The sequence below is a fragment of the Cucurbita maxima genome, unplaced genomic scaffold (genome assembly GCF_002738345.1).
Source record: "Cucurbita maxima cultivar Rimu unplaced genomic scaffold, Cmax_1.0 Cma_Scf00032, whole genome shotgun sequence".
Classification (NCBI taxonomy): Eukaryota; Viridiplantae; Streptophyta; class Magnoliopsida; order Cucurbitales; family Cucurbitaceae; genus Cucurbita; species Cucurbita maxima.
The window spans coordinates 1,252,601-1,279,335 of record NW_019272048.1 but is presented as its reverse complement, the minus strand read 5'-3'; the positions used below and the strand labels follow the sequence as shown (position 1 = coordinate 1,279,335).

At 36.2% G+C, this 26,735-nt stretch overlaps 4 protein-coding genes across 10 annotated transcripts in view; 3 read left to right on the top strand and 1 right to left on the bottom strand.

Annotated features, from left to right (window-relative positions):
- The first annotated feature begins 848 nt into the window (after positions 1–848).
- Positions 849–11,726, top strand: LOC111466794 (formin-like protein 14). Of its 4 annotated transcripts, none has more exons than XM_023111410.1 (19): positions 849–968; positions 1,398–1,517; positions 1,605–2,308; positions 2,390–2,611; positions 2,762–4,485; positions 4,856–4,982; positions 5,170–5,241; positions 5,516–5,614; positions 6,566–6,607; positions 6,690–6,770; positions 6,850–6,900; positions 6,985–7,066; positions 7,355–7,449; positions 7,559–7,630; positions 7,724–7,840; positions 8,174–8,242; positions 8,334–8,400; positions 11,053–11,306; positions 11,397–11,726. In XM_023111410.1, exons 2-18 carry the CDS (start codon positions 1,445–1,447, stop codon positions 11,184–11,186), a joined length of 3,831 nt encoding a protein of 1,276 aa, XP_022967178.1. In that variant the 5' UTR covers positions 849–968; positions 1,398–1,444; the 3' UTR covers positions 11,187–11,306; positions 11,397–11,726. The 4 variants fall into 4 exon arrangements, with proteins under 4 accessions (XP_022967178.1, XP_022967177.1, XP_022967175.1 ...); XM_023111409.1 differs by having other exon boundaries at positions 6,979–7,066; positions 11,424–11,726; XM_023111407.1 differs by having other exon boundaries at positions 6,979–7,066.
- A 1,097-nt stretch (positions 11,727–12,823) lies between these two features.
- Positions 12,824–18,074, bottom strand: LOC111466824 (probable polyamine transporter At1g31830). Of its 2 annotated transcripts, none has more exons than XM_023111459.1 (2): positions 17,719–18,074; positions 12,824–14,765 (listed from the first exon to the last, which is right to left on the bottom strand). In XM_023111459.1, the coding sequence occupies exons 1-2, from the start codon at positions 17,923–17,925 to the stop codon at positions 13,308–13,310; spliced, it is 1,665 nt and encodes a 554-aa protein (XP_022967227.1). In that variant the 5' UTR covers positions 17,926–18,074; the 3' UTR covers positions 12,824–13,307. The 2 variants fall into 2 exon arrangements, with proteins under 2 accessions (XP_022967227.1, XP_022967228.1); XM_023111460.1 differs by lacking the exon at positions 17,719–18,074 and adding an exon at positions 15,908–16,089.
- Positions 18,075–21,455: 3,381 nt separating this feature from the next.
- Positions 21,456–22,093, top strand: LOC111467095 (NAC domain-containing protein 72-like). Its single transcript, XM_023111883.1, has 2 exons — positions 21,456–21,823; positions 21,898–22,093. The coding sequence occupies exons 1-2, from the start codon at positions 21,456–21,458 to the stop codon at positions 22,091–22,093; spliced, it is 564 nt and encodes a 187-aa protein (XP_022967651.1).
- Positions 22,094–22,607: 514 nt separating this feature from the next.
- LOC111466807 (mediator of RNA polymerase II transcription subunit 34) overlaps positions 22,608–26,735 on the top strand; it is a 12,395-nt gene continuing 8,267 nt past the window's right edge. For 2 of the 3 annotated variants that reach the window (XM_023111433.1, XM_023111432.1), the window contains exons 1-6: positions 22,608–22,973; positions 23,904–24,127; positions 24,605–24,751; positions 25,093–25,308; positions 26,354–26,458; positions 26,559–26,663. In XM_023111433.1, the coding sequence (XP_022967201.1) occupies positions 22,910–22,973; positions 23,904–24,127; positions 24,605–24,751; positions 25,093–25,308; positions 26,354–26,458; positions 26,559–26,663 (861 nt within the window). In that variant the 5' untranslated portion in view covers positions 22,608–22,909. Of the gene's footprint in view, positions 22,974–23,903; positions 24,128–24,601; positions 24,752–25,092; positions 25,309–26,353; positions 26,459–26,558; positions 26,664–26,735 lie in introns of those variants that run through there. The other variant, XM_023111434.1, reaches the window with a different exon arrangement.

Below are 26,735 nucleotides of genomic sequence, written 5' to 3'. Positions count from 1 at the left end.
AAAAAAAAAAAAAAAAAAAAATAATAATAATTTAAGAAAAAAGAGAAAAAAAAGAAAGGAAATTAAAAGCGGAAGGGGTAATTTAGTAATTTTGTAAATAATAAATAATTAAAAAAAAGAAGAAAAATCTGGACAAGGGCAACAGCTTCGCCAGCGACTCCACCAATTGGAACTTAGAGGCCCAAAACCACGTGTTTGCTTACAAGCCCAAAGCGATAGGGGTATTTTAGTAACTTTGTATACAATAAATAATTAAAAAAAAAAAGAGAAAAATATGGAAAAAGGTAACAGGTTCGCCGGCGACTCCGCCGATTGAAAATTAGAGGCCCAAAACCACGTGTTTGCTTAGAAGCCCAAAGCGAAAGGGGTACTTTAGTAATTTCGTATATAATAAATAATTAAAAAAAAAAAAAGAAGAAAACCTGGAGAAAGGGCAGTAGCTTCGCCGGCGACTCCGCCGACTGGAAATTAGAAGGGCGAAACCACGTGTTTGCTTGTAATTCCACGTGGAAAAATAGCGTCGGAGAAGATGAATTTTCTCGCCGGAGTTTGATCGGAGTAAATTCAAGGTTTTAAGATATAAACGAAAATACACCTTATAAATGATCTATAAATATTTTTACGTTATATTTGAAAATGTGCGTTTTTAATTTTTTTTTACCAAACATTTAAAAATGTTTTTAAAGCCTTTAATTTTAATATTAACTTGAAAATTAAAAATAAATATTAATGGTTTATAGGTATTTAAAAAAAAAAAAAAATTAAAAAGTATTATTAAACTTTTTTAAAAATTAAAAAAAATGTAAAATGATTAGATTTTCCGACAGCGCCCAAATCGGGTGGATAAATAGAAGTGTGAGAGTAGAAAGGGGAGGCGGAGTTGTGGCTGCGGCGGCGTGGGGTCCTCTCTCTTTCTCTCTACTTTCAAATTCTCCCTCCTTCTTCCACCGCTCGCTCCTCGCGCCCAGGTTTCCCTCTTCCTCTCTTTGATTTCTTCTATTTTCTGCTTCTCTTCCTTGATTTTGATCCCCTACGAATATTCTTTGCTGCATTTCTTCCCGATTCTCCTTTCATTTCATACTTTTTATCGCTTCAGATATTGAAAATGGAGTAACATTTTGCTATGATTTATTTTTCTTGTTTCGAAATCGAGAAACGAGGAGCATGTCTTCTCGCTCCACTGAGTACGCATTTTGTAAGATTTGTACAATTTTTTGTCTCTCAGTGGAAATTATTGCCTTTGATTGAAGTTTAAAGGAAGATGATGGAGAATTGGACTAGGATTGTTTGGCGTTAGTTTGTTTCTATGGATGTTCTTGAAAAAATTGTCTAACGATTGATGATTTCTTGTGCGATTGGGAAAAATTAAACTCCGGTTTCTGTTTCTTATCTTGCAGCTCTTAGTTCTGTGGTGTATGCTCGTATGTGAATTCATTTCATCGAAATGTCTCTCCTCAGTAGATTCTTTTACAGAAGACCCCCCGATGGGTTGCTGGAATTTGTTGAACGAGTATATAGTGAGTGAAAATCTTGATTTGCCACTTTATTATGAATTTTGGCTTAATAGTTCCTCATATGGTTGTCAATTTCATGAGTTTGTGCAGTTTTTGACTCCTGCTTTTCTACTGAAGTATTGCCTGATGATATGTACCAAATATATCTGCACGAAATCATAAATGAATTACATGAAGAATTCCCGGAGTCCTCTTTTCTTGCTTTTAATTTTCGTGAAGGGGAGAAACGGAGCCAATTTTCACAAATGTTGTGCGAGTATGATGTCACTGTGATGGATTATCCTCGACAATATGAAGGTTGCCCGCTTCTACCGCTGTCGTTAATACAGCACTTCCTCCATGTTTGTGAAAGTTGGCTTCTGCTAGGTAACCAACAAAATGTCATTCTTCTCCACTGTGAGAGGGGAGGTTGGCCACTGTTAGCATTCCTTTTGGCTAGCTTTTTGATATTTAGAAAACTGCACAGTGGTGAGAGGAAAACTCTTGAAATTGTTCATCGAGAAGCCCCCAAAGGGTTTTTGCAGCTCTTGTCACCATTAAATCCATTCCCATCGCAGCTCCGCTACTTGCAATATGTTGCAAGGAGAAATATAGTCTCTGAGTGGCCACCACCTGAGCGAGCACTTTCTTTAGATTGTGTAATTCTTCGTGGCATTCCGGGTTTCGATTCTCAGAATGGCTGCCGACCAGTTGTTCGTATTTTTGGGAGGAATCTTTTTAGTAAGGGTGGGCTTTCCACGCAGATGATTTTCTCTATGCCCAAGAAGAACAAGGCCCTCCGTCACTACCATCAGGTACTGATTTTCTACTTTGATTTTGTGACCTCATATACTTTAGATATGTAAACCATGAAAAGATGGATGTTTTGATTGCAGGCAGAGTGTGATGTGATTAAAATAGACGTTCAGTGTTTAGTTCAAGGAGATGTAGTGTTGGAGTGTTCACATTTGGAGTCAGAACATGAAAGGGAAGTTATGATGTTTCGTATTATGTTCAATACAGCGTTTATTCGATCAAACATACTGATGCTAACCTCTGAAAATTTGGACATTCTTTGGGATTCAAAGGAGCGTTATCCAAAAGGCTTTCGAGCTGAGGTGAGTTTCGACAGTCATTTGGAGAATCTCAATACCAAGTTTGTTGCTTTTACTATTTATTACTATAAGAGATAAATGTCCCAAGAACTCTGATTTAATGATTTATTTTTTCTCTTTGGCTGTTCATCCAATTAATTGCTTTTAAATTAGGTTCTGTTTGGAGAGATGGAAAGCATCTCCCCTCCAAGGGCTCCAACCACAATTTTGAATGGTGAAGAGAAAGGTGGATTACCAATTGAAGCTTTTTCCAGGGTTCAAGAACTTTTTAGTGGTGTTGAGTGGATTGATAACAATGATGATGCTGCCTTGTGGCTACTCAAGAATCTTTCTGCCTTGAGTGATGTGAAGGAATTGTCAAGATTGCAAAATAAAACAAGTTCATACTCCTCACCAGTGGATTCTGAAGAGGAAAATAATACATCTAGCACTGCCGATAGTTTAGATGAAGTATTTGATACTATTACAAGGCCTGTGGTTGATTCAACTTCTACCAATTTTACAATTCCAGCTACGGTACATTCTTCTGAATTATTGTCCGACAAGATTGGTGCTAATGAAGTGAATATTTCATCAGAGTCTCCTCAACTTTTTGATGAATTTCAAGATGAGATATCTTCGAATAAAGAACCTCCATTAACTTCTTTTGGCTCCTCAACCCCTCCTATAAGTTCTTCTTTGATGTCATCGCCACTGTTGCCTCCATCTAATCTACCATGTACTAATGCTAGTGGAGAACTTGTCTCAAATAAAATGACACCCACTGTTGAAGTAATTCCTCCTCCACCACCACCGCCGCCGCCACCTTTTTCCCTGTCTCATAATGAACCTCATGTAGAAACTTCCATCAGTTCAAATTTGACGACCATAACAATGCATGGGAGACCCCCTCCACCACCTCCACCTCCACCTCCACCTCAATATACTACTGGTACCAATCCTGTTGAAGCCTCTTTGACTCATTCACTGTCGCTTGTTCCTAAATCTTCGGGTGCTCCTCCACCCCCACCTCCCCCTCCCCCTCCACAAGTTGTTGGTCCACCTCCACCTATTTCAAATTCCTCCAGTTCTCCTCCACTTCCTCCTCCACCTCCGCCTCCAGTTCCAAAATCTTTTGGTACTCCTCCACCTCTAGTTCCAAAATCTTCTAGTGCTCCTCCACCTCCGCCTCCGCTTCTAAAATCTTCTAGTGCTCCTCCACCTCCACCTCCCCCTCCCCCTCCCCTTCCAAAATCTTCTAGTGCTCCTCCACCTTCACCTCCACCTCCACCTCCACCTCCAAAACTTTCTGGTGCTCCACCTCCACCACCACCTCCAAAACTTTCTGGTGCTCCTCCACCTCCACCTCCACCTCCACCTCCAAAAATTTCTGGTGCTCCGCCTCCGCCTCCGCCTCCACCTCCAAAACTTTCTGGTGCTCCTCCACCTCCGCCTCCGCCTCCTAAACTTTCTGGTGCTCCTCCACCTCCACCTCCACCTCCACAATCAAATCGCGGTGCACCGGTTCCACCTCCTCCACCACCAAGACCTCCCAGTGTTGAGCTACCGAGTCATGGTACTAAACCAACTAGACCTCCTCCACCTCCTCCACCGACAAAGTCCTCTAATGCTCACCCTCCGTCAAGTCATGGTGCTACACCAATGCCACCCCCTCCCCCCGGATCAAGAGGGCCAAATGTACCACCACCACCTCCTCCTTCTGTTGGAAGAGGCAAAGCTTCTCTAGGGTCAACAACTCAAGGAAGAGGCCGTCTTGCTACTGGAGTTGTAAATGCTCCAAAGAAAACCACTTTAAAACCATTGCACTGGGTAAAAGTTACTCGAGCAATGCAAGGAAGTCTGTGGGCTGATTCACAAAAGCAGGAAAATCAATCAAGGTGCACTATGAATGAATTTTTGAGTTTTCTACTGATTGGATGATCCATGTTTTTTTAGACTGTAGAGCCTGTACTTTATTCAATAGCGAATTTATATTATTAATGAAATCCTCCTAATTTGATCCTGGTGAACAGAAAAATAAAAGGTTTATATCTTTGATCTATCCATTTCCTAAAAAGATAAATCTTGTTGTGCACTTTCTTTTTGGAACCTATTCTAGGTTCTCTGTTTTGTATTTTCTGGTTGCCTTTTCTGTTAGCTGTTGTCCCATACTTTCTACCATCACTCATATCATCTTGGCTGTCTCATTATTTGGGTTGCATTACATGGAATTTCCTATAAGTCTCATTCCGAATAATGGTCTTATAGGGCCCCAGAAATAGACATCTCTGAACTTGAAAGTCTATTCTCAGCAGCCTCTGCTTCTGATGGAAGTGGTAGTAAAGGTGGAGGACGACGTGGTTCCAATATCAACAAACCGGAAAAAGTGCAACTGGTTAGTCATTTTCCATTCTTTCTTATTCTTCCTTAGCATGATTCTTCTTGTTTCATACTTCTTTCTCATGATTTTGATTCATGGAATTCAAGGAGGTGAGGTTGGCAAGGAGCATTTGGTCAATTTCCTCCCTTTATTTATTTATTTTGGGTCAAATTTGTGATGTAGTTCTGTGTCATTTTGTCAGATTGACCTGCGGAGAGCATATAACTGTGAAATAATGCTCTCAAAAATAAAGATTCCCTTACCGGATATGATAGTAAGTGATATTCTTTCCATTATGTTCCATAGTTTGCTTTCTCAGTAGATGGGTTGAACTTTAAATAGATTTTGGATATAATCTTTCATCTTATCAATGAAAATGCCACATTTTCTTAATAACATAAGTAAGACTCCAGGTTAAATTTGTAGGGTCAGTTTTAAATATCAGTATATTCTTTTCCTTTTTTGTTTTGTTTTTTGTTAGAAGGATATTGATTGTCTCCATTCTAAGCCTATGACATCTCTCCACTAATTTAGTTTACTTTTTGCAGAATTCAGTTCTTGCATTGGATTCTTCTGCTCTTGATATTGACCAGGTTGAGAATCTCATCAAGTTTTGTCCTACCAGGGAAGAGATGGAAACATTGAAGGTACTTCCCTCCCGGCTTCCTCTTTCACTGTACATATTGCTGCACATTGCCATTCCAAAACTTTGGGGATTTCTCAATGTTGAATACAGTGAACCTTCGTTGTTATGATATTCATGTGTAGGAATTAAAAAGTTCGGATAAGTTATCTAGTTATAGTCTATTAAATATGTGAGGGTTGCTCTTACCCAAGCCGGTTCCTTTTTTCCCATGGTAGGTTTTGCAGTTCTGACGAGTTATGAGTCTATTCATATGTGCTAAGTTTTGGATAGGACTTGCAATATCAATTAAAATGGCTCTACTGATCATTAGTGGGACATGGTTTAGAATTTTGATAATAAAGGAGCTTTACATCTAGCGGCTAAAGCAAAGGAGCAGCTATATTTGTTTTTTGTTATTTTTTTTTCCCTGTTATGTTCTTGGGAGCCTTAAGCCCATTATTAGGAAAGTTTTGCCTGGCATATATTTATGAAATTATTTTCTTATTTAATGTAAATAATGTATTGCATATACGAAGCAGCGTATCTACCTTTTTTCCCCTTCAAGGACTCCCCATATTTTTCATTCTGTACTAGCAGTAGGTTTTTTGGACGATATCAGTGTTGGATGATGAAAGTCCCACATCGGCTAATTTAGGGAATGATCATGGGTTTATAAGTGAGGAATACTAACTCCATTGGTATGAGGCCTTTTGGGAAGCCCAAAGCAAAGCCATGAGAGCTTATGCTCAAAGTGGACAATATCATACCATTGTGGAGAGTCGTGTTCGTCTAACAATCAGTATTAAGTAAAGAGATGTGGTAAAGTCGGTTTTGGTATTTTTGTTTCTTTCATATATTGAGTAATAAGTTATCGTTTGCTGATTTACATATCTAGTTCGGTCGAATAGATCAAAGCAATATATACTTTTAATTGTTTTCTTTTTCCTGCAAATGGTACATGTACATATTACAGAATTATACAGGTGGCAGACAAATGCTAGGAAAGTGTGAGCAGGTACTTCAATTGCGTCTATCTCCCTAATATGCATAAGCCCCAATAAAGTTTCTGAAGCTCATGCTAGTTCATTCCCTTTCAGTTTTTTCTCGAGCTAATGAAGGTCCCACGAATAGAGTCAAAGTTACGGGTGTTTGCTTTCAAAATAACCTTTTCTAGTCAGGTATAATATCAAATTATGTCACGTGAACTTTTATGCTATTTACTTGTAGTAAACAGTTTTAGTTCTTATCTTTGGTTAGGTGAGTGATTTGAGATACAACTTGAACACAATAAATGATGCTACAAGAGAGGTACTCTTTCACTTATTAGTGTTTTCAAAGTGACCGTCTCAATCATATCCGAGTCCATATTTATTTTGTAATTTAAAGCAACAGGTCAAAGAATCTGCAAAATTGCGTCAGATAATGCAAACAATTCTGACACTGGGAAATGCGTTAAACCAGGGCACTGCTCGAGGTAGATATCTCACCCTTGTTGCCACTGATAAAAATCGTTCTTGAAGATGTGATAGACGAGCTTGAAAGACTAACACGACTAATTATCTGTCGTCAATTTTTTATTTTTATTTCTTTCGAACTAGAGTGATCACTTATAAATTTCTCCAATGAATGAATCGAGTAAACTGTTTAGTCCAAGCTTGACAGCATGCGTCAATTTGTGAAGTGAGGGGAATCAGGCTTCAGGCTTTGCTTGCTGGTCTAATGCATTTGATTTTTTTTTGTTTATCTTCGTGTCACATTGCAGGCTCTGCAATAGGTTTTAAGTTGGACAGCCTCCTTAAATTGTCTGACACTCGGGCAAGAAACAACAAAATGACTTTGATGCATTATTTGTGTAAGGTAGGAATCTGGATATATTTTGTCTGTACGTGCACTACAATATAATNCCCCCCCCCCCCCCCCCCCCCCCCCCCCCCCCCCCCCCCCAAAAAAAAAAAAAAAAAAAAAGCTCCTTGCAGAAAAAATGGCGGAATTACTTGATTTTGACAAGGACCTTGTTCATTTAGAAGCTGCCTCTAAGGTATGTTATTTCTGGAAATATGAATAATCTGTGGATAAGATTCCCATTCATTTGTAATTTTTTATCTAATGTAATTGAATTTTGTAAAACTAGATTCAATTGAAAGCATTGGCTGAGGAAATGCAAGCAGTGAGTAAAGGTCTTGAAAAGATGGAGCAAGAGCTAACTGCTTCAGAAAATGACGGTGCTATCTCTATTGGTTTCCAGAAGGTGTGAAAAATGTTCATTTGGTTCTTTGCTAGGAATCTGGTTGCTTCTTCTCCCAGTGACGGAAACCCCAGTATCATATTTAGTCTGCACTAATGACTTTTTTATCCATTTGATAGCGTTAGCTCCATGAGGAATCTGCATTTGACCCTGAACATTGGCGTAAATATTAATTTCTTCTATATCAGTGCGTAGATCTTTTCATCATGAACTTAGTTTGGTTGTAGGAATTAGGGCATACTAGGTTTTGTCCTCAATTTAATTTTCTGTCCCTATTAGTTTAATCATCTTTCTTTCGTTATAAAAAGTTCCAAGTGTTTTTATTACTCCTTTCAGGTGCTGAAGATTTTTCTTGATACGGCTGAAGCTGAAGTAAGGGCACTTATTTCCTTATATTCTGAAGTGGTGAGTCCTTTTCTATTAAAAAAAAAAAAAAAAAAACCATTCCCGATAGTTTTCTGGCTCCCCCTCTAAAGCTGACATTTTATTATGTCAGGGGAGAAACGCAGATTCGCTATCCCAGTACTTCGGCGAGGATCCAGCTCGGTGCCCCTTTGAGCAAGGTCTTGTGAATTTTATATTTCAATGCATAATCTTTTAAGCACATGGTAAAATGAGAAAAATATGCCAGATGGAAAATCCAGGTTGAAGTGTGAGATAAAAAAGACCTACACGTGGAAATTCAAGAGATTGATATTAGAAACCTGGCCAATGGGTAAGATTAGCAGGGTAAAATTGGTTCAGTTCAGCTTGTTTTCAGCAAAAATTAACACCTTGCAACTGAAAATCATTTATTACACACCACTTAACCAAGGTTAACAAAATCCAACCAAAACTAGCCTCATAACTACTTTCCCACCAGAGAACTTGATAAGGAATAACGACAAGGGAAGTAAGATTTGGATTATCTTGTTGATCGAATATCTCAATCAAGAGCACTTATTTGAGATTCGAATCACTCCACAAGCAAAATCGATAATGTCAAGCTTGAATGATTCTAAACATGCAATCTAAACTAATGTAAGAACACTTAGTCCTAATGATAAGAATCACTCCAAGAGAAAGTAAAATTCGGGTTACTTTGTTGATCAAATATCTCCAAGACAAGAACACTTGATTGAGATTTGAATCACTCAACAAGCAAGATCGATCATGTCAAGCTTGAATGATTCTAAACATGTTTGCAAAGAAACTTAGCCCTTGGCTAAAGGAAAGGTAAGAACACCTAGCCCTAATGATAATGAATCACTCAAAGGAAAAGTAAAATTTGGATTACCTTATTGATCAAATATCTCAAGGCAAGAACACTTGATTGAGATTCAAATCACTCCACAACCAAGATCGATCATGTCAAGTCTTAATGATTCTAAACATGCAATATAAACTATATAAAATTGCAAAGAAACTTAGCCCTTGGTTAAAGTAAAGCAAAAATGCTCTTTTTACTACATTTTCCAAGTCTACTTTACAAAGATAAGATACATCTATATAGCCTCAACATGAAAACCCATAACCTTTCATGAGGCATTTCATGAGGCATTCCAAAAGTTGTAACTTTCATATCGTATGACCATAATTAGCCACTATGTATACTTTGTGACCATAATTAGCCATCATGTAAATATAACCCTAAAGTAAATAAAAAGTCTTGAAATATATTAATGAAATACCATAACTCTAAATCATCATCTACCCAAAATGTGTAACCATCAAAGAAGGAATGAAGTTTGATTCTTCTTCATGTGACATGAATTGCAACATTTTTTGATAATTTGAACAACATTTTTTTCACATTTTCCTTGAAGTTTATATTGCCGATTGATGTCTTGGTTCATATCAGAACTACTTAAGTTTACGTAAGCTGTAGTTTATGTAATCAGCTATAGTTTAATACACAACTGTGTATGTATGTGCTGGGTTAGGTCAGTAACAACAAAAATTTAGCCCTACATACAGGTGGGTGAAAATTTGCATAAGATAAAGGTTGTCTTAGTAGCAGTAACATAGGTTAAAATTTCTCTTTAGCTTTTTTAAAAATTTCCTAATATTTGAAAAGCGAACATCTTTACTGGATTGGAAGTGCCGAATACTAAAGAGTAGCTAGAGATGAGTGTTAAATCAGCTTGTTATCTTAATTTCTGTGCAAAGAGTTGCATAGGCACCCAGATGGCAACTGCTGAGTGGCATGCAAATGATGGGGAAGTTTCATATAGTTGGGAAATAATGCTTCAAGACTTTATTCAATAGAAAATCCAACCAAATTCGAAGGCTGATGGTCTTATTTAAGAACCTAATCACAATCTTTATTATGCATCAAAGTTATTGAATACACGAGAGGGAAAACTAAGTATTAAAAGTACCAAAAGGATACTGTAAAGGATTAACCGAGGATTACCCAAGATTAACCACTAATCTTACCACATAAATTCCATCCCTCCTAAAAACTGGTCCTTAAGTTCTAAAAATGAAAATAAGAATAGGACGAGAAAGTGCTTGAATGAAAATGTGCTTCAGTCAATGGTCTAGTTCCTCGAGCGACTTCCTTCGTCTTAGCATGAGAATTTGCATCTCCATCTTCGCTTGGGGTTGTGTCAATCTCATTTTCTTGGTTTGGATATTTTTTTTTCTTGAATTTTATTCACGTGATATTCTATTTGGCAAAGTAATTTTTCAAAGCACGTTTGAGGTCTTTCATCCCCACATCGATTTCCTCCATCGAGATCTCAATCACAATCCAAAGCTTGATCTATACTCATAAGAGAAGATTCTGGTCTTTGGGCGTTCTTCTATCGCTGTAATACTCCATTCTTGGATAACTTTTGGAGCATTCTTGAAAATTCCCCTTTTCTTGAGAAAAAAAGGTACACTAAAAAGTATCCCTTTGGTTAGTAAGTGTGGCCTGTTGGACAATGAGCACGACAATAAGCACAGCTCATGAAGCTCTCTCTAGCAGTCAACATCAATGAGAGTTTTCCAGTCTTCCATCAGCAGCCACAAACGTTTGGTCTAGGCGATTGCTCTAATACCAAATTGTATCGAGTGCGTGTGTATTTTTTGTGGACAAGTAGTTCCTGTTCTCCATCACGCGCAATAATTAATTAGTAGCGACTTGAATTGTGGCCTCTTGAACGTGGGAAAGCAACTCTAATATTTCCTACATTATGGAAATTTGAGTCGAGCACATGCTAACGAATTTGTTGGCCTTTTCTTTTCAGTGACTCAAATTTTGATAGTCTTCGTTAAGATGTTCAAGAAGTCTCGAGAAGAAAACGAAAGACAGGCTGATGCTGAAAAGAGAAAAATAGAGAAGGAAGCCATGAAAGAACGAAGTTCAGTTAATGCAAAGTGAGACCATATTATGTTTTTAGTAGAAGGTAGTGCCAGACAAGCCTTATTGGTTAATTCGGTCGAATACCTGAAGAGGTGCGAATGTGAAAATCAGATGTATGATTCATAGACTTCCTTCACGGTAAGTTTCCGAATCTCTTAACAAAATGGTATAGTAGACATTCTCGACGGTATACGAACTTAAACTTGTCTGGTTTATGCTTTATAACAGCTGAGCACAAGGCAATTTTGTTCCCAGGTTGGCTCTTCGCCCTCCTGCGCTGCCATTTCTTTCATCAATATTGTGCTTTGTAAATACGTAGCGAATACCGACTCATGACAACGAGGTTAGAGCTCTGTTGATCTCAGCTTGACATTGTCATTATGGTAACAAAACTTCTCAGATAGCAACATATGGATATATATCAATTGTTGAAGATAGTTGAAATAGGGCTATGACCTTTGTACAGGTAGATATCATTGCTATATTTTGGTAGTTTTCTTGACTCGTGGTGGCTTTTGCTGCACATTTATTGTAAAGAAAAGGTTACAATTTCTAGTTCATGTGGAAAACTCCTATACTTACTGCTAAACTTCAAGTTTAATGCTCTCTTCTCCGCTCGCTCGTCCTCTCATTAAACGACACCGTATTGATCCTTCATAATCCTTAGGTCAAAAACTACTTTGCTGTCTGCATTTGACTTGAGAATCTATAAAGTTACTACTTGTTTAGAGTTCCAATTTTATGGATTTTTTTTCTCTACATGTTAATCTAAAAAATAACCCATTTGACGCAGTGTCGTGTCAAACCAACCAAAAGAAATTTCGTTGTTTTCAATTATGGAGTAGTGAACTATTTCCATTTCTGTTTTCAAGTAGGCCCTTCGACTGGTTTGAGTAAAAACATGTTTTGACAACTTTTTCTTCTTTTTTATGAAATTAAAATGCTCAAACTCGTTAATTTGGATTTGTAATGGGTGAAAGTTTTCTTTATTGCTCTCTGAAAAGGTGGGATTATGGAGATTTTAATCTTCCAATTCAAAGGAACAATACAGGATAAATTCGTAACGGGTCATAAGCGAATAATATCTTATCTACTAATGTTGTACAAATTCAAAAGAACCGTACATGTAAATACATGTAAGATACTGCATTGTTAGTGATCAAAGCAGTATTTAATCATTTATGGACAGCATGGACAATATTTACTAACGGCTGTGTGTATGTGTGTAATTTCATTACTTGAACTCAGTTTCAAACCACAACGTGTCAATGTTCTTGTCCCTTTCATACACAACTCGTATCCAAGGATTTTTGAAGCTTTTTGTTCTATAAATTAGCACGAGGACAACTTTTTGGCTGTAAGGGTGCTGTTCCTCTTTCTATTTTGCCTGTGAAGGACAACTTTTTGAGTATTGGATATCAATAATTCAATATGAAAGAACTTTTTGAACATTGGATATCAATAATTCGATCTGAAAGAACTTTTTGAATATTCGATATCAATAATTCAGTATGAAATAACTTTTTGAATGTTTGATATCAATAATTCAGTATGAAAGAGACTACTATCTCACATAAAAATGCCATATTTGCCTTCCATTTTGCCTCCCAAGAATTTCAATCACTTATTCAAACACGTAATTCATTGTTTCCAAATTCACCAAATTCAAACACGTAATTCATGATTTCACTATTCAATCTTTCTCAGTGATCATACAAAATAATCAGAAAGGATAATTTGGATCGCAATATCCTAAATAATACATGATATATGCAATCGCCTGCAAGTTTATTTCAAACAGATAGCATAGCAGAGAGACATTGGCGTGCAGACGGCATTTTATTAGTGGAATTAGAACATTAACCCATAAGACATCTCAAGATGCAGTGTTACTAACTGATGCTTAATTTAAGGAACTGAGATTTTGCTTCTTTTTTGTTTTTCTATTTATCACCATTCTAAAACTAGGATGATAAATGTGACTACGCTACTACGACTTAAAGCACGTATCAAAGCAGAGAATGAACTTACAAGATCTTTGGCCTGCCATTGCATCGATTGTTACAAGTCTCCAACGCGTCGTTATCGTCTCAGAAAGATTCTTCCTCTCTTTGGACCTGAATGACCATTGAATTCCCATTAATATACCATGGTTTCTGTTCGGTCTCGGTTGGCGAAATGGAGATCAGGGAGATCACCGCTAACAGAGAATTTGAGCCATCTCTTCTTTTCGACATACTTGAGACCGGGTTGCAACAATAAGCCGATTGCAACAGCAGCTAGACTCACAATCATCACTTTGACTGTGGAAAGGGCCAACACTATGCATATTAGTATTGTAGGAGGGATACACATCAAGATCGATCCAATCGTTCCGACAGGTATCTTGTAAGGCCGAGATGCAGCTGGATGTTTAATCCTTAGCTTGACAAAAGCTAAGAATTCCAGAATCATTCCAAAGCAGTACAAGAAGTTCTCCGCTGCTATGATTTCCTGGAAGCTCAACCATGAAAGCAAAACAACGCCTGAGGCTGAAAATAGTATCCCAGTCAACGGTGTCCCGTGACGAGACCGTTGGCTGAAGAACTCAGGTAGCATACCGCGTTCTGCCATTCCGAGAAGTTGGAAAGAATCACTGCTCATCTCTGCTACAAACATTCCCATATTCGACATAGCAGCAGCCCCTTGGATCCACCAACTCAACCAAGCTCCCCCTATAATTTTGGCAACATCAGAGAAGTAGCCATCGGTCCACAGTTCACGATTAAGCGCAATGGCTCCCGTCCCACTCAAAAGAGGCAAGAAGTAACTGAGAACAACCAAAATCAAGGCATAAAAAAGTGCTTTAGGGAGTGTTTTGTTTGGGTTTTCCACTTCTCCAGCCAATGTGCTAATAGAATCCCAGTAATTCAAATTCCAGAAAAGAGTGTTCAAATACAGATTCCAGTCGACATCCCTTAGGTTCACCACAAACCATCTAGAAGGCTGTAGTTTCGGAATAGACACGAGTCCCATAACTACAAAAGGGAGGATTGAGAAAGCACCAAGGATTACAGCAACCCAACCAACAATTGTTAATCCTCTATAATTCATGTAAGTGAGGACCACTGTCAAAGCCAAGACCGCAGCGACTCGTGGAAGACCTTCACCGAGAGCTGGGATCTCTGACTTCAAGTAATCGAGAAACAAGACAGGATATAAAGCATTATCAATAACTCCACTAAGCCATTTCATCCAACCCTGCTGAAATCCCCAAAATGGACCCAATGCAGAAGAAACCCAAACCACATAACCACCGTTTTCAGGAAACATAGTCCCCATCTCAGCAGTTATCAATGCTTCAGGAATACTCCATATAAGTGGAAAGACCAAAAACCCAAGAAGAGCCAACAGAGGACCAGCTGCCCCAACACTATCCTCAACTCCAAATGGACCCCCCGAAACCTCATAGAAGATGAGAAACACAAGAGGCAACACAGAAACTTTCTTTGCATTATTCACTGAAGGCGAAGGCAGTTCGCCAACCGAAACATACTCTGCACGATTTATCTCTCCCATTGCAACAGAAGTTTGTCTGGCTGGCGAAGACCTCAATTTCTGCACAACCCACAAAGTGACATCATGACTAGGAAAGCTAAAATCCTCATATCACATTCAAACTCGAGTACAGAACAAACAAGAACATAATATTCTCAGTCACTTAAACCAAGAAAGCTAAAATCCACATCTCACATTCAAACTCGAATACAGAAGAAACGAGAAAACAATATTCTCAGTGCAGAGAGAGATGTTTGACATTCATCCATACGCAATCTCCGCTTCTATTTTGATATATAGTTTGCCCTTCTAACCATAGGTTTCAGGATGACAACCAAAGACTAAAGCCCGGTCTAAGCAAGATTGTCGAGACGCCTACGTGTGGGGTCATTGCTGACACCCCTTGCATTCGAAACAATGAAAAAAAAAAAGAAAAAAAGAAAGCAGACAGGAACCCTTAATTCTCTAAGCAAGCTAAGCAAGCTGGTTTTGAGTTATTGTTTCTAACACCCTAATTCTCTTGTTCTCTTGTTGGCTACAAAATAGATCTTGTTCTATTGTTGATCAAAAATTTCTCTAGGACCAATAGAGAATCGGAGTTGGAAGAAGGGGAAGGTATAATATCCTCGCTCTCAATCACTTAAATCCATATCTCACATTCAAACTCGAATACAGAAGAAAGAAGAACACAGTATTCTCAGACACTGAAACCAAGAAAGCTAAAATCCACATCTCACATCCAGACTCGAATCCCGAAGAAACAAGAACACAATATTCTCAGTAACTTATACCAAGAAAGTCCCCAACCTACATCTGATAATAACCATAGCAAGTAATTCCCTGTAATTAACACTCCAAATACGCATCAAACTCATAACTCATACTAATCCGATACTGCAGTACAACATCCAGATGCCGTATTCACTATACAAAAAAAAAAAAAAAAAAATTAAAATTAAAATAGCAAGAGCCCCAAAAAAGACGAAGAAGACACAACAGAGAATTCCAAATGAAATACCAAACCAAAAAAACAGAACGAAAATTCCAGAAAACCAGAAATCGTGATCTTAAGACAAACAAAGAAACGAAATCTTGAATTTAAAAAGAAAGAAGAAAAAAAAAAAGATCAAGATCTTGAGGTAAAAGCGACGTCCGAAAGAACAAGTGAACAAAAGAAGAATGAAGCAGAAGAGAGAACAAACCATGAAGGAAAATGAATCGCCGGAGGTGAGGGATGCATTACTGCAATATCGCCTCCGCCGTGGAACAAACGGAGAAAACTACCGCCATGAGCCCATAAAGCACCACGGAGTTTCAGAACTTTAACATACAAAACAAAAGAACAACGAAGAACAAAAGAACAAAAGAACAACGAAGAACAAAAGAACAACGAAGAACAAAAGAAAAGAAAATAAAATTTCCGAAATTCTACAATTTAATATATATATATATATATAGCTTTTTTTTTTTTGTAAAAAATAAGATTATTTTAATTCAAAAGGTCAAAAATCGTACGTGGCATTTAGGAAATGACGAATATTTCCATTTCGCAAGGTGTTCCCCTTTTGAATCTTACTGTGCCACGTCAATGAATCTCCTTTCCTTGTTTTGACCTAATTTGTGGGCCCCACTGTCCACGTAATATTATCTATTGCCAAAGTAATACAAAATTGTGATTACTAATATTCTAAAATTCGCCCAAATCATTTTATCTAATATTTAATTCTACTCAAAACTACTTTATTAATTTTTTTCAAATTAAAATAAATATAATAATTAAAACCATTATTTTAAAAAAATTTAAGGACTGAAATAAATAAAATAAACAAAGAATTTTCTCATTTTTTAAAAAATAATTAAAGATTAAGAAATCTTTAGCCATTTTTGTTTGTGATGTTTAATTTTTTTAAAATAATTTATAAAAATTATACGGACTTTTTAAATCTCTAAACTTATTTTAAATTTGCCTAAAAAACATTTATATTTATTTTTAAAATAATAAAAAATTCGAATTTCAAAACTTTTGATGGACCGTTAAACTATGATTACCTTATAGATATTTATATTTAATCATTAATTTTTTTAATATATATATATTATAATTTTAAAAAGGAATGTTTTTTATGATGGAATCAGAATTTTTCTCCACGAAAGCACTTCTTAAGCTTTACTATTTTCACGCCTACCTTTGAGGATTGGATTTAATTAAATACACGTCACATCCACACATATATATATATACTTATTACATTATATTATATTATATTATATTATATTCTTTGGTGGGATAAATATATATATATATATATATATATATATATATTTCATAATATTCAAAATTATATTATATTCTTGATGAACATTAGCGTTAATTAATTTGTTATTTAATAAAAATTTAGTCCAGATAAGAACATATTATTCATAAATTACTTGAAGCGATTTTTTTTTAAAAAAGAAGATTGACCTTTAATGTCAATTTAATATACTAAATTTAACATATTTCTCTTTTAGACCTAAATTTTTATTTTTATTTTTTTTAAAACTTATATTTAAATTTTTATTTTTAATTTTATTCTACTTTGATCCTTAAATTTTTAAAATAAATTTAATAACTATTTTAATCTTTAAATTTTTAAGTTTGTTTTATTTTATTTCTTGGCTATTAAAATATCTCGTTTAGTTTTATTTTAAAAAGGTGTATATATATATTTAAAATTTGTAACGGCGGTTAATATTTATAAGCTATTAAAAAAATTAAAAAAAATAATTAAAACTCCTTAAGGTTCGCGCCGAAAGGGAATGGTTTACGATTCCGAATCCCAATTCCAACGCCCAGGGAGATCTCTGTTACTAGCGATGGCTTAAGAAATTCAAAGAACGCTAAGAAGAAGCATAATCAACAAACAAGCACACGCAAACCAGAAGAAGGATTAATCGCATAGCAGAAGCAATAAATCAGATTTTCCTCTTTCTTTTCACTTCTAAGTTGCGATTCTCAGTAGCGTTTGTTTACCTGGTGGTTGGAATCGCCGACTATCGGCGGTTCAGTTTCTGCACGGCGGAGCTCCTCCTTGGTGCTGTCGCAGTGAAGCGGAGAGCCAGCGCCGGTCGACTTAGGTTGAAATTCCTTCTCGCCAAGCTCCGCCGCGGATGCAGTCTGCTCTGGTTTCCGATCGATCTGCGAAGTCGAAATCGGCGCTTCATCTCCGTCTCTCCTCATCAAAAGCGATTGAAGATTTGAAATAATCTTTACTTGATCATTCAACTTCAAGTCCGCACAGAGGCGGTTAGGACTTGATCGTGCTCGTGGATTAGTGCGCGCGCGCGCGCGCGAGAGAGAGAGAAATTGAAATGAAGACGCAAGATGAACTCGGATTTGAGAGTTTGTGGAGCAATGGCAATTAGTTTGCTTGTATTTATAGAGGAATCTAGAATTTATGGCTAATTGGACCATAACAACCGATTACCGACTGTTAATCAGCTTTTTAAGTTTTAAATTATTCCTTAATTTACTCTCAGCAAGAACTTAAATAAATCTACGTTAATCAACAATTAATTAATTAATTAATTAATTTATTTATTTTGTATTCAATTCCTTTATGAATGATATATTTGCTATGGTAAAACATAATTTTATGGTAATTACACATTGTGTGCTCGAGTAATTCGCCATCATAGTGAACTAAAGTAGTGATCCAGGTCATTCTGCGGGTGACCCTCCATTTTATTGTTCGGTTCCTTACAAGAACCAATGTGAGATCCTACATCGATTGAGAGTGGAATGAGTGCAATGAGGATGTTGGCTCCGAAGCGGGTGGATCGTGAGATCCCACATTCGTTGGGGTGAGGAACGAAATATTATTTATAAGGATGTGGAAATCTCTCTAGTAGAGGCATTTTAAAAATCTTAAGGGGAAGCCCGAAAGGGAAAGTCCAAAGAGGACAATATATGGTAGCAGTGTGCCAGTGAGGATGCTGTGTCCCAAAGGGGGTGGACACCGGGTGGTTTCCCCGCGAGAATGTTGAGTCCCGAAGGAGAGTGGGATTGTGAGATCTCACATCGATTGGAGAAAGGAACTAGTGCCAACGAGGACGTTAGGCCCTGAAAAGAGATGGATTGTGAGAACCAAAATCGATTAGAGAGAGGAACTAGTATCAGCAAGGACACTGAGCTTGGAGAGAGGAACAAACTATTCTTTAAGAATACAAACGTCTATTATTTATTTATTGATTTTTTTTTTATTAGCATAAAAATTATTTGTTTATTGATAAACAATAATTGTGTTTAATAAGTACAAACATGTCACGCTTAAAATTATTGTTATTTGTTCCCTATGGAGGGGACAAATACAAACGAAATCAAGTGGAAAACTATAATTCTTTTTTATTTTAATTTTCAAGGCCTTTCAATATTTAAGCATGCTTCAACGATAAATTTGTAATAAAAATCGAACGTCGCGTTACAAAAACAAGAGAAAAGTTGTGCATTAGTACGATATTAAGCCCCGAGCTTCGATAATTAAGAGTATTGTATTTTGGACGTAACGATACATGTTTTCTCTCCCTTTATTTACAGAGAGGTTTAGAAGTGTAATGGAAGGCAAGGGTTGTCGGGATTCTCGAGTGAGAGTGAAAATGGTCGATTGACAAAAGTACACTCACACATGGTGCGATTATTGGGGAAGGTATAGATTAGCAATTCTCTCGCTGATCGGAATTTATTTTGCTGCTTGGTATTTTACATGGGTTCTAGATCGGGAGTCAAAATTCGGATTCGACACCTGATGACCATAACATTCGACTACATCTCCTGCAACATGGTTATGTTACTTACTTCTCGCTTCTAAGAGTGAAGACTATCCTCACATAACGCCTCATGCCCAGAATCAGAGCAGGACTCAAAATCCGAATTCAGCACCTTATAGCCTCGATATTCCACTGCATCTCCCGACATGGTCACCTTACTTACTACTTGCTTCTAAGAGTGAAGACTATCCTCACGTAACGTCTCATGCCCAGGAATCGGAGCAGGATTCGAAATCCGAAGTCGACACCAAATAACCTCGACATTCCATTGCATCTCCTACGACATAGTCACGTTACTTACTCCTTACTTCTAAGAGTGAAGACTATCTCCACGTGACGCCCCATGCCCAAGAAATGGAGCAGGATTCGAAATCCGAATTCGGCACCTGATAGTCTCAAGATTCCACTGCATCTTCTGCGACATAGTCATGTTACTTACTCCTTTCTTCTAATAGTGAAGACCGCATATCGTGCAAGATGGTCACATTACAATATTATATAACTAATAAATTTACACATATTAATAAGTACTTTCAAATAACTACCAAATATATATTTTTTTTATATTTTATAATTATTATTTTATGATCATTTGAGACAAGGTGCCTCGATCAAAGCTAAAGTCATCCATGGTGTTCGGATCAAACCTCAAGCTAGACATAGTGTCTTGATCAAATATCGAGCTAGACATGGTGTTTGAAGTCCAGACATGTTAGGTGCATTATCTTGAGTTACTGTTTCACGTATTTTGGTCCTAATACCTAGCCATGAGTTCCATAGCCTTCTTGAGTTGACTAGGTATCTTGTAGTGACGGATAGGGCGCAACCTCTATTCGTGCACTAACCAACCGAGTTTAGGGTCTATTGTTAGACATGTCTTAGTTGTCACCCATAGAGGATTTCAAGAGTCATAGAGAGTATACTACTGAAGTACTATCGGTGGTGCCTAGTGGGGTAGTGACGGGTAGTTTTACTGTTATAGCTTGAGTGGCGTAGTGACATGTAGTTTTATTGTTATAGTTTGAAAAGACAAAGTAATAGGTTACTTTGCTACAGGTAGTTTTAGTGTTTTAACCCGATAAGGGTACATGAGTAGATAGTTTACTATTCCAATTTGGAAAAACATAGTGAAGGTAGTTTACTGATCTTAGAAATAAGTAGATGTTTGCTTGACACCATTAGGGAGAATCTACTGATTAGAGCTCAGTAGGTAGATATGTATGAAGTACGATCACCGTTTAGAGTAAAAAAGGCTCCTTTAGACTTGTGAATATTACCCTAGAGCCTTTTCACGGGTCTCAGCACTTGAGACGCACTTTATGCAAGACTGCCGAGGCTTCATAATTGATCATACTGAATAAGAAAAGTATGGAAAAATATCTCGTAATGTATCGAGACAAAATATTAACCAATTTTATTTATTTATTTATTTATTATTATTATTATTTGCTATTTTTGCAATTATTTTGTTCACATTTTAAAATATTTTAATTGGATTTCTATTATTATTAAATAACTATAAAATATATATTGTTTTTTTATATTTTACTATTATCTTTTTACTTTTTTAAATATTTTAATCAGATTTCTATTACAATCAATTAATTATAAAATATTCTTTTTAATATTTTACTATTAAATTATCTTTTTGGGTTTTAAAATATTTAAATCAGATTTTTATTACAATCAAATATTATCTTTTATATATATTACAATTATCTTTTTTTAGGTTTTAAAATATTTTAATGGAATTTTTATTACCATCAAATAACCATAAAATATTCTTTTTAATATTTTACAATTATCTTTTTTACGTTTTAAAATATTTTAATCAGATTTTTATTCCTATAAAATAACTACATACAAACCTATAAAAGCTCGTTCCAAGAATATCAAGAAATACATTTACGAGAAATACATTCCCAGAGTCTTTCTCAAATACTAATGGATTCTCATGATTGCCCTCTCTTGCCCGTGGGAGTGAGATTCAAGCCTACTGATCCGCAACTTCTTCAATATCTACACTGGAAAATTCATGGCCAACCATATTTCAAACGTGCAGTCTTGGACTGTGATCTTTATGGAGAAATGGAGCCATGGGAAATCTGGCTACGGTTCGGAGGCATCGACGGCGAACATCTCTATTTCTTCACCAAACTCAAGAGGTCCACCAATAACTCTGGACGTTTGTCGGCGCATATCAACCGCAAGGTTGGCTTGGCCAACGGTACATGGAGTGGCGAGAACTCAGCCAGTCCAATTTTTGCTACCAAAACCGATAATACAATAATCGGCTATTGCAAACGCTTTAGGTTCGTTTTGTCATTTTGATTTCAATTTTTGATAGATTCTTTAACCTTATGTTTGTGTCCTTTGAACATTTTAGGTACGAAAATGTCCAATTGCCCGAGCGTCATGGCGAATGGATTATGCATGAATATAGCTTGCATCAAGATTCGATACAACAAGCTGTAGATTTAGATTATGTTTTATGCCGATTCAAAAAGAATGAAAGACTTAAAAGAAAATTACAAAAAGATCTCGAGGAGCAGCAACATAGCAAGAGAAGAATGACCACCTGAATTCTTTCATAGTGGAAGTCGTGCACTACAACTAACACTTCAGATGATCCAACCGATTTTAGAATATTAAATATTTGAATTTTATTAGATTTTAGTTATTTATGTAATATTTGAGGAAGATAGATATTTTTTTTAAAATAATTAATAAAATAGAGATTTCGGTTGTAAAATCCAAAATATTAACTAACCTCTCTAATTTCAAAAGCCTTAAAATTCTCTTATAATATTTTCCCTTCAAAATTTTATGATAAAATAATAATAATAATAATATTAATATAATTAAAAAAATAGAAAATCAATAATTTATATATCCTTATTCATTAATATATTATTACTAAATAATTAAACATTTAATTTAATCTAAAGTACAAAAAAATAAATTAAAGACATTATTCTTTTTTTTTTTAAAGTTAAAAAATGTAAGGATATTTTTATTAATTTAGTTTTTTTTTTTTTAAAATTTATAATTTAGCCCTATTTAAAACAAAAATATAAAATGGAGGGAAATGGGGTGCACGCGCCAAGAATACTACTAGCTCGATTAGGAGAGGCGAATGAGACGACGGTAGGGCAGCCGAACACCGGCGCTGAGATCGGCGGAAACTCATGCAAATTCTTCTCAGTTCAGAACCTCAAAGCCTTTCCAGTTTCGTAAACGACGGTTCATCTTCAGGTGTCTTGGGAGTCCATGATTGTTGCTGTCTCGACCTTCATTTCCATTATCCGCTCCCCCGAGCCCCTCACATGATTCTGACTCTAGAGTTTCTGTTCTGATTGCCTTTGTTCAAAACCTGGTCTATAATTTGCGATCGAGAGATGAACACGGAAGAGGTATTAGAGGAGCTTCTGAACGTAGAAGTGCAGATAAACGAAGTCCAAGGTGCTTGAGTAGTCATTATCTTCTCTATTTTTGCGTTCCTTTATTCTTTATAATGTATGCCTGAATTTCCATTGGTGTCATTGCTGTTTCTGTGTTTCAATTCGTGTTAACTTCTTGCATGAGTTAAAAGTTCGATAAAATCTTTATATGTACTGGTGGAATTCCTCAATGGAACTGAAAAATTGGGTTGGTTGAGGAAGCATTGAATAGTCACGTAGTAGCTTAGTGTTGAAGATTGTTGGGAGGGAGTCCCCATTGGCTAATTTAGAGGATGATCATGGGTTTGTAAGTAAGGAATACATCTCCATTGGTATGGGCCTTTTGGGGATGCCCAAAGCAAAACCATGAGAGCTTATACTCAAAGTGGACAATATCATACCATTGTGGAGATCCGTGATTCCTAACATGGTATCAGAGCCATGCCCTTAATTTAGCCATGTCAATAGAATCCTATAGTGTCGAACAAAGAAATTGCTAGCCTCGAAGGTGTAGTCAAAATTGACTCATGTGTCGAACAAAGGGTATACTTTGTTCGAGGGCTCCAGAGAAAGGAGTCGAGCCTCGATTAAGGGGAGACTGTTCAGGTGCTGCATAAACCTCAGGGGAGGCTCTATGGTGTACTTTGTTTGGGGGAGGATTGTTGGGAGGGAGTCCCACATTGACTAATTTAGAGGATGATCAAGGATTTATAAGTAAGGAATACATCTCCATTGGTATGATGCTTTTTGGGGAAACCCAAAGCAAAGCCATGAGAGCTTATGCTCAAAATGGACAATATCATACCATTGTGGAGATATGTGATTCCTAACAGTTAGAACCTCCCACATTGCCGAAGATGATCGTGTTTTATGTTTGTATAATGGATTATGTAATTCATTTCTTTTGGGTTGTTCTCGCATTTCGACTTATGCCTTATCTATCTTTCTGCAGCTGAAATAAATATTCTTCTGGAACGCCAAGACAATTTGTACCAAAGAAAATCCGAGCTGCAGTCCTTGTTAGAACTCTGTAAAGAAACAGAAGATTCCGTCAGCCACACAGGCACTTCTACGAATTCAGAAAACTGGTCTGGTCCATTTAAATGGGATTCCGAAGCGAATGATGTTAAGTTGAACATCTTTGGCATATCCACATATCGTGCAAACCAGCGAGAGGTAAGTATTTTCTTTTTGGTTTTTTTTTTTCTCATATAGGTTATATCTTTGATTCTGTTGTTTATCAACTAGAAATGGTCAAAGATTAAAGTGAACAGAGAGCAGGCCATCTTGTTGTTAAATGCAGGCTTTGGTGAAGCATGTTCTACGTTTTCACTGGAATATAAATAGAGTTGCTTACTTTCCCTTAGTAGGAGTAAGGGAAAAATGCGAAATCACCTGTAGCCTAATTCAACATATGAATCAAAGCTCTAACTACCACTGATCTCTTCTACTCGGAAAACAATTCAAACCTATCTATTTTATTCATTTGATTGTTCTTATAAAGAAGAACACGACTTTTCCACCATTATTCAAGTTTATAAATATTTACCAGAGAATGAACTAAGGACAATATGTTTGAACTGTTGAAGTTGTCTTTGTGATGCTATTGTTTTCCGTTTGTGAGTGGATTTACTAATTATTGCATAATAGTAGATTGTCAATGCTGTCATGAGTGGGCGAGATGTTTTGGTGATTATGGCTGCTGGAGGTGGGAAGAGTCTTTGTTACCAGTTACCAGCTCTTCTATATGATGGACTTGCTCTGGTTGTCAGTCCTTTACTTTCTTTGATTCAGGATCAGGTACCTCATAGTTACATTTTTCGTGTTTTAGTGTAAGTTCTGTTAAGTAGAGTGACATACTGAGTAGGTTTGATCAGTTTGGATAACAAGTTTATACTTTTTTTCAAATTTATATATGTTGGAATAGAAAATATCTCGGTCTGCGGGTTTTGTTTGATTTAGAAGAAATCAATACTTTTGGTTGTTTTTAGTTTTTCTGTAACCAATGCATTGGTTCAACATTGATTTTGGAGAAAAAGAGGAGCGCAGGTATTGGTTTCATTAAGAACACCCATATTTCACTTCTCCCAATAATTTTTCTAGGTAAACCATATCTTTTGATCAAGAACACCTTTTTTCAGGTTATGGGTTTGGCTGCTTTAGGAATTTCAGCATCTATGCTTACTTCAGCTACTAGTAAAGAAGATGAGAAGTCCATATACAAGAATCTTGAAAAGGGTGAAGGGAATATGAAAATATTATATGTCACACCAGAAAAGATATCAAAGAGCAAGAGATTTATGTCTAAACTTGAAAAGTGCTATCATGCTGGTCGTCTTTCTCTTATTGCAATTGACGTGAGTATATCTATCAACACGTGTTATCTATGTTTCTTACTATGGTTACCATCACATTACCGCCTTACCCTTCAGCGAATTATTCCTGTTGTTATCGAACTTTAAAATGTCAAACAAAGGAATAACAAAAATGTATTTGGTTTTGAACGTTGGTAGCTTCTTCTAGCCTATCGTTATTTTTAAATAGGAATGAAGGAATGTAAATATAAAAACTCGAATAAAGAATGTGGGAGGGAATAAGATAAGAAAATCTATGAAGAGAGATTGAAATTACAAAATGCTGCAAAGGATTCAATTTATGACAGTTATAGAACAAAAGAAATGATCAAATATAGCAAGACCAGACAATTTCTCAGAAATTTTCTCTTCGGAAAATGGCTCCATTGTGAAAACTGGTGGCTTCTTCGTTTTTTAGCATTGATAGATGTTATTATCATTACCAAAGCAGATGATAGTGTTAAAAGTACCAGGACACTTTCTCAAAATGGAAAAAAAGAGTTCTCTACATCTGTACTTTTAGGGTGAAAAGAATACTTGCATGGTGAAACCATTCCACAGTTGGTGCAGCCGACCTTAGTAAATAACAGATAGAAGTATATGCACAAGGAATATTTTCTCATAAAGAGCATTAATATGTTTCGAGAAGTTAAAGACTCAGGCTGGAATTAGTTTCTGATTGATAAAGAAAAACATTATTCTGGTCTTTGCTACAACATGATTTACAAGATTACGAACTGCAGGTTCCTATTTCCCAATCTCCAAGATTTCACCATTCATATACATTAAAAGTTATTCTTTCAGCAATATACTTTATGCCATTATCGTTAATCACGATCATAACTATTGAATTTCTTGTTTCAGTACCTTCGTAAAATTCCCAAAACTAAAGCTTTTAGGTTAGAGTTAATATTTTTATTAGTTCTTAAAAATGAAATCTTATACATTAATATATCTTTTTTGGTTTATTGGTACTCACCTTTTAGTGAATAATGAGTTTGCACATGCAAGAAAGGATTTTTTTTAATCTATTTGTCTTTCTCTGTAGGAGGCTCATTGCTGTAGTCAGTGGGGCCATGACTTTCGACCTGACTACAAGAATCTTGGTATTCTGAAGACTCAGTTTCCAAATGCTCCTATGATTGCTTTGACTGTATGTTATTATTCTACTTTTGTGGAAAAAGTCTATCTTTTCTATTCAATCTTTTTAACGGACTACATTATGAATTAAATATCCTGTTATATTCTTTTAGGCAACTGCCACTCAAAGGGTCCGAAATGATCTGGTTGAGATGCTTCGCATCCCCAAATATGTTAAATTTGTCAGTACAGTCAACAGGCCGAATCTCTTTTACATGGTATACTGTAAACATTATCAAAAAAAAAAAAAAAAAAAAAAAAAAAAAAAAAAAAAAAAAAAAAAAAAAAAA

What these genes read in the sequence shown, in the direction of transcription:
- LOC111466794 (XM_023111409.1), top strand. Translation starts at nt 1,445, where the DNA reads ATGTCTCTCCTCAGTAGATTCTTTTACAGAAGACCCCCCGATGGGTTG. An exon ending in CAAAAGGCTTTCGAGCTGAG is followed by an intron (nt 2,612 to 2,761) that starts GTGAGTTTCGAC and finishes CTTTTAAATTAG; the next exon opens with GTTCTGTTTGGAGAGATGGA. An exon ending in ATTTAGAAGCTGCCTCTAAG is followed by an intron (nt 7,631 to 7,723) that starts GTATGTTATTTC and finishes TTGTAAAACTAG; the next exon opens with ATTCAATTGAAAGCATTGGC.
- LOC111466824 (XM_023111459.1), bottom strand. Translation starts at nt 17,925, where the DNA reads ATGAGGAGAGACGGAGATGAAGCGCCGATTTCGACTTCGCAGATCGAT. An exon ending in TCGGCGATTCCAACCACCAG is followed by an intron (nt 14,766 to 17,718) that starts GTAAACAAACGC and finishes TGGGTTGTGCAG; the next exon opens with AAATTGAGGTCTTCGCCAGC.
- LOC111467095 (XM_023111883.1), top strand. Translation starts at nt 21,456, where the DNA reads ATGGATTCTCATGATTGCCCTCTCTTGCCCGTGGGAGTGAGATTCAAG. An exon ending in GGCTATTGCAAACGCTTTAG is followed by an intron (nt 21,824 to 21,897) that starts GTTCGTTTTGTC and finishes TGAACATTTTAG; the next exon opens with GTACGAAAATGTCCAATTGC.